General features: G+C 42.4%; 1 protein-coding gene across 1 annotated transcript; it reads right to left on the bottom strand.

Moving 5' to 3' along the window:
* Positions 1–9,287: 9,287 nt before the first annotated feature.
* Positions 9,288–11,212, bottom strand: CLEC14A (C-type lectin domain containing 14A). Its single transcript, XM_024762087.1, has one exon. The coding sequence runs from the start codon at positions 11,186–11,188 to the stop codon at positions 9,716–9,718; it is 1,473 nt and encodes a 490-aa protein (XP_024617855.1). The 5' UTR covers positions 11,189–11,212; the 3' UTR covers positions 9,288–9,715.
* Between the last annotated feature and the right edge of the window lie 6 nt (positions 11,213–11,218).

The following is an 11,218-nucleotide window of genomic DNA, read 5'->3' as shown; positions in this document are numbered from 1 at the left end:
AGCTGGGGGACTGTCCCGTTGGCTAGTTCCTTCTACCAGGCAATTTTATCCCCAGGGACCAAGCCCACTGCCATGTATCCTTTAGCTTCGGGCTCACTGCCTGCCTTGGATTTCTCCCCACCTTTACTCCCCCAAACAATGGCATTCCGGAAAATCCAACTGCTGTTTTGAGCTGTCAGGACATCTGACACTGATCTTCAGAGAGGTGGGCATTGAGCAGGGTAGGGGGAGCAGGCAGGTGTTGGAGGATTTTAAGAAAAACAGATCCCCTCTGGCTGTCTTATTTAGGCACGTCTTTGTAAGAAACGAGATGGTCCGGGTAGAAAGAGTGTCTCAGTTCTTAACCATGCAGGAGGGTATGTGTGGATACAAAGAAAGTTAGACTTTCAGTGATACAGATCAAAGAACTTTGTCTCAAAGTTGTCTAGGTTAATGCGTACATATCATGAAGTGAAAACTTGTCTAAGGAATCCAGGAGAACTTTTAGTAAATAATAATGCATAATATAGTTACTAAATTATTTTTAAGGATTTAAAAACTGTAGAAACTTGATTATTCAGTATAAAGTTAATATTCATTTAAACAAATTTATTATCATTTCTGCCTAACTAGAATTCATTTAGAAAACATCTATTTATAGCTTGCAATGTAAAGGCAATTTGTTTTTTACAAAACATGTGAGGTGTAGTTCCTCACTTCAACAGCATGCAATACAGTAGAGATGATGAAAAGCATGGATACCAGTAGCTATAATAAGAATGATTCAAATAAAGTGATGAGAGATTTCAGAGAATTGGTTTGAGTCTGAGGTGACTGGAGAAAATATCTTGGAGGAGGTAGCATTTAAACTGGGATTTGTAGTATGGACACATTTCAGCCTGCCAGCTGGTAATGGTTGGCATTCCAGGTATTGATAGAAGAAATTCGTGTTAAAATTATGGAGTTGTAATAAAGCAACACTGAGTAATTCAGTTTGGCAAAAACCCAGGGTACAACATGAGACAACCTGATAAGTAAGGTCTTGGAAGGCCCTGGGTGAGGTCCAGGAGCGTGGACTTCAATGGGGAAGCCTGGGATCCTTTTGAGCTGCAGAGTTGAATGATGCAGTGGAGCCTTAGGAAGGTAAAGTTGCTAACAGGCTGGGGTAACTCACCAGGAGGGGAGAGACGAAAAGTAAAAGGGAAAAGCAGAGGGGGCTTACCTGGTGGCGCAGTGGTTGAGAATCTGCCTGCCAATGCAGGGGACATGGGTTCGAGCCCTGGTCTGGGAGGATCCCACATGCCGCGGAGCAACTGGGCCCGTGAGCCACAATTACTGAGCCTGCGCGTCTGGAGCCTGTGCTCCACAATGAGAGAGGCCGCGATAGTGAGAGGCCCGCGCACCGCGATGAAGAGTGGCCCCCGCTTGCCACAGCTAGAGAAAACCCTCGCACAGAAACAAAGACCCAACACAGCCATAAATAAATAAATAAACAAAAGAAAAAAACCCTTGATATTTAAAAAAAAAAAGGGAAAAGCAGAGTGATAAGCCTTCTGTTTGTGGTAGTGATTTAGGGTGGGGCGGGCTTAATGGATGAATAGTCTAAAGGGAAGACCAGTGCAGAGAGGAAAATGAGACAGTCTCAAATGATTGAGAGGAGTGTCCAGACCATAACATCTGAGAGCAAGGATTTCCCAGCATTGGTCCATGACTCTTGAGTCACCTGCCAAATACAGGAGAAGCGTGAAAAAGAAGTTTTAATCCTGACTTGGCTTTCACATAAATCTGAAAAGCTCAGTCAGATGTGGCTCAGCCTTAGGAACATAGAAATTTTAATCCATACAAAACTCCTTAACTTCTTACCTTTTCAAGCAAGAGGATCTTGTTAAAATGAAAAACCTGGCAGATCTGCTATATGATAACAGTTGCAAAACTTTGTCAAGTCTCAGCTTAGGAAGAACTGTCACAGACACCGCAGATTTCTACTCATCTATCCCTCCCCATTTCCACAGGGATTATGTGAGAATAAATAAAACATGATAGTACATGTAAAAATATTGTTTTCTACAAAAAGTTGCTGTGTGGAAATTATAGGTCTATAAAAAAGTATTACTATATGGATATTACAACATATCAGAGAAATCTGGAATTATTTTGCTTTGTTCTTCTCAATTTTATATTCGACTTTCTTGCAAAAAGAATGTAAAGGAGTTTGTTTATGGTTTATCATTTTTAAGAGCTTTCTATACATGTTGATGAGGGGAGTAGAAGGAAAGAAAATACTTTAAACCAAGCACAGTGCCCTGGTAATAACGGGGTTGGCCAAACAGACACTCTGGACACTGTTGATGGGCCCACAATCCCAGCACTGTACAGTCAGGCCATCTGCGTCTCGTCCGGGTGCTAAACTATAATCACTGCCTCCTGAGACGCTATAATTCTAGGAAAACCTACCTACTGAGGTGGCTCACTTAAAGGACATGTTCCTACCCAAGGCTCTCAGAAAGAGGATTTCTGGTCACTTTAAGTATCTGCCCATCCAGTAGCCATTGGCTGATACTCCATGCTCCCAGCTCTGCCACTTGAAAGAGAGAAATGTGAGAACTGGAAACGGATCATTTTTAAAATTATGAGGATTACTACTGGCTCCCATCATATCCTCGTATCATGTTAACAAGTTAGCAGTCTTGGCAAAATGAACAAAAATATGTTTATCTTAGGCACGTCATTTGCTATCCTTGGACATATTTAAGTGCCTTTTTTTTTTTTTCAGAGTTAGAGACCAGTAGGCTCTTTTTCTGGTTCTCAGCACTCTTGAATTACGTTTGCTAGTTTATAACGACATAAGTAAGACTTCCTAAAGCCCTGAATAGGTGTGGTCTGAGTGGTTTATAAATATCACGATGAGGGTATTTCATAGCTTCCCTCCTCAGTCTGCCAATAGGTCATTTGATGAGTGCTTACTCTACTCCATGTCACTGTTATACATCTCTATATTCATTTTCTCATAACAATTTTATGAGGCAGTTAACAGTACCTCTATTTTAAAAAGCTAAAAGCATGTACAATTTTTTTTCTAAGAAAACAGCTAATAAAATGTACATACAAATAGAAATTTCTTTATTTCTCAGTAGCAGAACTCAGTTCTTGAACTCCATTTCTGTTGATGACAAGAAACTTAATCCTGCTCCATTAAGGTAAATTCAGTTATTTCTGATTTTTATTAGTGTTTCTTGGTTAACTGGTCACGCTAGGATTCTCTCCCCTCATTTCTTCACGTATCCATGGGGATAACCTAAGTTCTAGGAAGTATACATATTGCCCTAGAATTGGGGGATGGATGCTTAGTCCTATGGTCACTAGATCTGTCCAGCCTGGTTTACAGTGGGACATACAATCTCCAGTGCTTTTTGGATATCTACATCTGTGGATGTTAAGGTACAAGTTCTCCTTTGATTTTTGTGTGTTGGGTCTATTCAGGTTATTCAGTATCATGATTGCTCCAACCCTAAGGTTTCACAAGATCCACAGGCCCACTCTCAGACAAAAGAAATCTTAGCTTCTCTCTCACACCATTCTATAATGCATCCCTCAGGTCTACCCACCTAGATACCTCCCTTACACATTGCTGCTCTACAACATTAGCACCAAGTTTGACTGTGGTGTCGCTAAGAGGTTTTCAGTTTCCCTGGGCCATGCCCAAGGAAGTTATCAATTCACTTCATACTCATTATCCCCCAATCTGTCCAGTTTCTATCACCATATCCCCCACCCCCAGTGCTTATGTCCAGTGAGAAGGTGAGCAAATGTCCACTTAGGGACACTTAGCTGTATACCTCTGTTTCACTTCTACATATTTTTTCTTGCTGGTAGAATTCTATTATTTCAGGAATCATTATATTTTCTAGATCTTTCCTCTGAGAAGGCCTAGAAACAATGACCAATTCTATAGCAGTGGAATCCTTAGAGCCCAGATTGCAGTCTTGAAATATCATCTTCCATTAAGAGAAACCAGGAATCCCTGGAGAAATGGCTAATTCCAGATCTGAGGCAGGAAAGATATATAATGAGCCTGGAAAGTCTTGTAATACCAGATGGCAAGGAAATCATCAAAGGACACTAGAATCATGTCAGAAGGACTCAGGAGTCAACTTAGGAAGCTCTCGCTGGCCAAACATAGGATACTTTAAGCTTCAGTAAAGATATGAATTGCAATTGATTGGAACCCATCAAATATGTCTAATCCTGTAAATTTATATTAATAGTAAAAAATATAATTGAAAATCTTTTGAGGATTATAGGGAAAATTATCTAAAAATTGATAAATATAAGAAATAAGTATTTATCCTGCCTTTCTTACATATGAAATGTATAATTTGATAACCAACTAGTAAATGAAGGGAAGTCTCTCCTCATAAAATTGCCCAGGTAATTCATGAAAACAAATAGCACCACTTTGTAATCCCAATGAATTAATGTATCTAAGCTTTAAGCATCAATGGCTGCTAATAGTAAAAAACAGTCATTATGTGCTCTCGTTAAAAAAACATACCGCAACCTATAGTCTTGTCAAAGGTATGACAAATAAGTCTGTTCAAGCCTCTGAATCTAAGTACCAATTTTCAGGAAATACAGGAGACAGAGGAAAATGTCAGACTGCATCGTGAGTATGAAATCAGTAGACTGTGGCAATCTTTATAGGTCAAACACCCCAAATTATGCAATATGAAAATTATAAGAAGGAATGGGATGGAAAGAGAGCATATCTATAGATCAAAAGATACTTCAAAATATAAAGTTAAAAAATACATAGCATTCCACATATAAGTAATATCATATGGTATTTGTCTTTCCCTGTCTGACTTAACTTCACTTAGTATGATAATCTAACAGAAATAGAGCTACAGATGTAGAAAACAAACTTATGTTTACCAGGGGGAAGGAGGGGAGGGATAAATTAGGAGATTGGGATTGACATATACACACTACTGTATATAAAATAGATAACTAATGAGGACCTATTATACAGCACAGGGAACGCTACTCGATACTCTGTAATAATCCATATTGGAAAAGAGTCTTAAAAAGAATGGATATATGTATATGTATAACTGATTCATTTTGCTGTACACCTGAAAATAACAGTGTTGTAAATCAACTATATTCCAATAAAAATATTTTTAACATACATAGGATGTGCATACAACATGGTACATCCCCCCTAATGGAATACCATGAAGCTGTTACAAGGAGTAAGGAAAATCTATATGAACTAATGATATGATTTTCAAGATATTTATCATATATATGTAGGTTTTACATATATATGTAATAGCATTATATCAATGGCAATTTCCTGATTTTGATAATAGTATGGTAGCTATGTAAGATGTTAACATTTGTGGAATCGTGGTAAAGGGTATTTAGGAATTTTTCTATTTTTGTAACAATTTTGTAAGTCTGAAATGACTTCAGAATGGAAAACCTTAAATTAAAAACATTAAAATAAAAAGATAAATTGTGCAAGATTAAAATACAATGTCAAAGGATGCACACTTGCATAATACGACCATACAAATGTAAGAAAATGATTTCTACAAATATCAAAATAGAGGCTACTTTTGAATTGAGGAAGGGGCTGTGATTGGGACGGGACAAAGGGAAAGGCTCCTGAGGTGGCTGGCAAAGTTCTGTTCTTGACCCTGGGGGTCTGATGGTTACAGGGTGATCCCCTTATAATAATTCACCAAGCTATATGTTTGTTTTGTGTAACTCTCTGTATCTGCATTTTATTTTATGAAGACAAAACAGATAAACAGAAACAGAAAAATATGCCTTGGCTTTCAAGATCTTCTCTCTGATATGAATGTCAAAAAGCTATTTTGAAATTCAAAAGCAATGATTTGACTTTTTGCTCTTAAACTAACAGCCTCTTTTAGTGATATAAATATCACTGACTCAATAAAAGGGGACTCCTAGAAGGGGTCCTCTAGGGAAATAGGTAGTAAAGAGAAAATTTCTGTTAATAGCTCAGAATTTATCCCACCACAAGGGGCTTCCCCACTACAGTATGCTTTTAAGTGAGGGACGTGCTCTTATCACCTCTCCCCTCACCATTTTTCATAGCTTTACAGTTGTTCTTCTTCATCCTATTCTGGAAGAGCTTAAGCAAAAGTGTCATAGAAGTGGAAAAACAAGACTATAGCAAAACTGTCAAGAGGACGTGGCTACAACAGGACACTTCAATATCCCTTTGAGACTTGCTGAAATAAAAAAACTGTACTTCTGCTCATTGATTAAGCACCCACTATGCTCCAGACACTGCCAGATAGTGGGAATGGAGAGAAGAGAATATTAAACTTTTGTATTGAGGTATATACATACAATTGCATAGAATGGTTTGTAAACTTTATTTAATATCGGAATTACCTGGTTGAAGTTGAAACATATCTATATAGAGAGATTTCAAAGCCCAGTCTCTAAAGACTGATTTAGTAGATCTCTTAACAAGTGCGTGCACAGACACAAATGTCTGAATTTGTGATTTCAGATGTAGAGCAGTTTCAGAAACATCCGAAAGGCTAAGGTGGAGGCTGAAATACAGTGGAGCTCATTAGAAGTGAGGAAGTCGAGGAACTGCAATGCACAGGCATTGGAAGAGTCATACAGGAGGACCTGGAGATTGTGTAAGATGATAGCAGGACTTAGGCTAGAAAGAAAGACTGTAACTTAGGTTCCAAGTTTTCCTTTTAAGGAAATGACTGAACAGGCAGCTATGAGATGAGTGCAGGGGCAAAGGGTTTTAAGTAAGAAAGGGATAAACCTCAAAGAAGTTGGAGAAATAATGAAGAAGCGATAGTAGAGAAGTATTCAGAGGAAGAACACTGACCTGATAGCTCTTAAAAGAACATGGTTGGCTGGCCTGATTCTGCCATGGATTCAAACTTTTATGAAAAACATCACAGCCAGAAATCAAAGGAAATTATACAGAGCCTGGTCTGCAATTGCTATCTGTCAGGAAGTCAGATGTGAAAACACAGTTTTCTGTAATTCTTTCCTGATCTACTTACACGGGGAAATAACAGGGAAGAGTAGTTAAGTAATGGAGCTGACACCTATTTGTTCTTCACTAGGGCATTTGGACCCCAAGATTTGTAACGCCACCAGTGGCATCTCGCACAATAAGTTAATGGTGCAGCCGTCCCCAACCTTTTTGGCACCAGTGACTGGTTTCGTGGAAAACAATTTTCCCATGGACCAGGGGTGGGGAGATGGTTTCAGGATGATTCAAGCCCATTACGTTTACTGTGCACTTTATTTCTATTATTTTTACATTGTAATATATAATGAAATAACGATACAACTCACCATAATGCAGAGTCAGTGTGAGCCCTGAGCTTGCTGTCACTTGCCACTCACTAATAGGGTTTTGATATGAGTCTGCAAGCAATTGATTTATTATGGTCTCTGTGCAGTCAAACCTCTCTGCTAGTGATAATCTGTATTTGCAGCCGCTCCCCAGTGCGAGCATCACTGCCTCAGCTCCACCTCAGATCATCAGGCATTAGATTCTCATAAGAAGCGCGCAACCTGGATCCCTCGCATGCGCAGTTCACAGTACGGTTCGAGCTCCTATGAGAATCTAATGCCGCTGCTGATCTGACAGGAGGCGGAGCTCAGGCAGTAATGCCAGCGATGGGGAGCGGCTGTAAATACAGATGAAGCTTCGCTCGCTTGCCTGCCACTCACCTCCTGCTGTGTGGCCCAGTTCCTAACAGGCCATGGACTGTTAGCAGTCCATGGCCCAGGGGTTGGGGACCCCTGCTCTATTGTACTGTAACAATGATACAAGGGCACCCTACCTTAGGACAAAGTATGTGTACACACATACACAGAGATAGATATAAATACTTCTAGATAATTCTAGATATAGATAATTTACAGTTCAGTTCAGTTACAGATAGGCTATTTTTCAACTTACAAAAGAAAGTACCATATATTCTATTCAAATAGGTACCTTCTCTATGAAGAGGTCATATGGTAAACAGCAAAGATTAACACCATAACTGAGGTGGACTGAGACACACTCTAACAAGCTGGGGACACTGGGTAAGCCATTTACTTACCTGATTTTAGTTTTATTTGTGAAATGACTTTACGTAAAATTCCTTTGAATCTTGTTAATTCTAATTCACTTGTGATTTTATTTAACTATTTAGACATATATTTAGTATATGAAGCAAATCACCTAATACTTTATTCCTTTAATGTTACAATACCCTATATTATATATATATATATATAATACATTATATACTCAAGAACATCAAAATGCTTTTATGAAAATAACAGTGTAAACTTCTTGTTTCCAATCTTCCTGGTTACTCAGCTTGTTTCTCTATCTCTATCCATGCATCAACCCCCAAGCATTTAGTTTTAAAGTGTTAGCATATTAATAGAAGTGGGATATTTTCTAGGGGGTCTCAGTCCCACTAGAAAGCGATTATTATTATGTCTTAATTGATTTTTAGAAGAATGCTCAATTTAGATAACTTTCTAATACCCCAAGTCATAAGGGGATGATAGATATTTGTACTTTCCACTTATTTCTTATACTTTTAATTCCTATGGAAAGCTGTTTACCTAATGCCTTTGCCCATGTAGAACCTTGTGAACTGGTAATTATTCCAGGATGGGCAGGTATGGTCACTGCACACATTTTTATTAAGGGTGGGGGGGAAGGAAATCGTTTGGAATGCACATTTTTCCATGGGTTAAACAGTGCACAAGAACCTAGCAACTTTGGAGGAGATCCAGCTTACTTTTGCTTTAATGTACCCAGAAGGTTTCAAATCAGTACTTAGCATTACCGTTTTAATTGAAAATTAACCTCGCCATAATTGGAAGTGAGGATCAGCATCCTGATGTTTAGGAGAGGGCTATATGGTTGGGGAGGTCATTACACTGGACAGCAGAGACACTGGAAGAGGAAAACACAGATCATTTGTTTCCTTAAGCAAGGACACGCAGTCAACACTTGAATTGGTGGTCAACTATAATTTGCTTCCAGAGTCAGCAACTCTGGCAACACTACAGTTTGGATTTATAGCAGGGCACACAAGTAACAATGACTTTGAAAGTAAAGTATAAAAGAACCAAGGAAAAAGTTCTTAAAGATCTACTCCTCATTCCAAGGACTTTCCAGCTCCACCTAAAAGCAGGAGGTGCTCTTGTTCCTATTCCCAACATGCCCCTCGGCAGTTCTTCCTGAATAATTACTCCTCCAGGAAACCAATGATATTTGAGTCTGGGTTCTCAACAATCCTTTATTTTTTGCCTGGGAATTTCAAACCAATACACTCCCAGCCTGAACAATGTAGACAGAAGTTTTCCTTTCCATTTGGAAAAAAATACAAATTTTTAAAAATTCTATATTTGCTGCCAATGTCCTGAAAAGTTCAATCACCTCTCCAAATTCCCCAGAATAAACACAAGAAAATACCTCTCCCCAGTAGGATCCAGGCCCTGCACTACCACCCTTAGGCACTTCCACTTCCTCCATCTTCAGGGAAGGAGTGTCCAGTTCAGATGTGGCTCCTCAGTGGAGTAGAGGGAATTTAGGGGAAGGGGAATTTCTTCAGGAATTGTCAGTCCCGCAAGTAAGTTCCTCTTTTCCTTTTCCCTTTTCACTGAAAGTGAAAAACTGCTCACAACAAGTGCTCACTGTCCCGTTTCCCTATGTGTCACCAGAGCCAAGAGAGGACCCCGTCAACGAGGCTCCCTCTACTCTGTCCCGCAGACCACAATCTCCGACCTTCACCCCATTGTCTGTGCAATGTGTAGAACTGGAGCTCAGAGCAGTGGCCTCAGCATCACTCTCCATGCCCGGGGAAGCCAAAGGCCCCTTTCTTGGCCGAGGGGAAGGGCTCTTGTGGAAGCAGAGTTTGAAAAGCCCCAGCACTGTCACGGTCAATATCACCAACACTACTACCGCTATGCTCACAAGTATGAAGACCACGGTGGAAGAATCGAAAACCTGGGGATTGTCAGAGGAAGACGTGGAATTAAACTTGGGAATCACGCTTCCAGAAGAGTTGATGTCGGCCTTTGCCTCTGTTTGAGGGGATATTTGAAGAGTAGATGTTGTGCCCTGTGCTCCCCACCGAGGAATCTCGGGAATAGATGTTGCTGAACTGCCTTGTCCAGGGGCATGGGGTATCTCTCCTGGCTTCTCCCGGACACTGGGTGACCACGTTCCCTTCGGCACGGGGCTGGCTTCAGTGGCTGGCGGGTGCCAGGTGGGCACCTTGGTCCCCCCAGGGGCCGGCTGTCCTTCCCCATTGGTTACACAAGAGCGTCCGTCTTTCCCTAGCACGAAGCCCGCAGCACACTCGCAAGCAAAGACTCCCAAGTCGTCTAGGCAGTCAAGGAGCTCCACGCATTTGCCAGCACGGAGGTACCTTCCGGGACAGGGACAGAGCACAGCCCCGGAGGGTATCCCGTCCCAGCGGGCGCCGACCTCGTCCGAGGTGCAGGTGGCCGTGATGGAGAGCTGCCCGGGGCAGAGCGCACTCACCTCGGTCCCAGGGGGACTGAAGTCCAGCGCCGCGCTGTAAAGCTGGAAAGGCGCGCGGTAGCTCAAGTCAGAAGCGGCCCCCGGGCGCGGTGCGGGGCATAAGCCCTCGAACTGGTACTTGCACAGATAGCCGTTGGCGCGCTGGTGGCATCGCATCTCCTTCCAGCCTGCGGGCTCGGTTCCGCGGGTGGCCTGGAGTCCCGCGCAGCTCCGAGCGGTGCAGGAGCGTTGGGGCTCCTCCACCCACTGCAGCGTGTCGCTTTCGGACCCGCCGACGTCGGGGGACAACCAGGAGAAACCCCGCAACGGCTCATTCTCCAGGGTGCAGTTGGATCGCCTGCGCTCCAGCGCCACCCAGAAGAGAAGGTCTTTGGAGCCCCCTCCGGGCCCCGGGCCCGCCCGCAAAAGCGCGACCACCGCGCGGAGCTCGGCGTCCCCGCGCACCGTGCTGAGCGCCCCGCCGCGCAGGCTGCAGGCCTCCTCGGCCTCCTGCCGCTTGAAGGTAGCGTGGTGCAGGCTGTAGCAGGCCCCCGAAGCCGAGCAGCCCGCGCGGTCGGCGGTGGGGTGCTCTCCACTGCCGGGCCGGGGCCAGAACGTCTGCCAGAGAAGGCACAGGGCGAGCGCCTGCCTCATCTTGGAGGCCCAGCGCCCACGGCAGCACCC

The sequence above is a fragment of the Neophocaena asiaeorientalis genome, unplaced genomic scaffold (assembly GCF_003031525.2).
Source record: "Neophocaena asiaeorientalis asiaeorientalis breed wild unplaced genomic scaffold, Neophocaena_asiaeorientalis_V1.1 scaffold190, whole genome shotgun sequence".
Lineage (NCBI taxonomy): Eukaryota > Metazoa > Chordata > Mammalia > Artiodactyla > Phocoenidae > Neophocaena > Neophocaena asiaeorientalis.
This window is presented reverse-complemented; position numbering and strand designations above follow the sequence as displayed.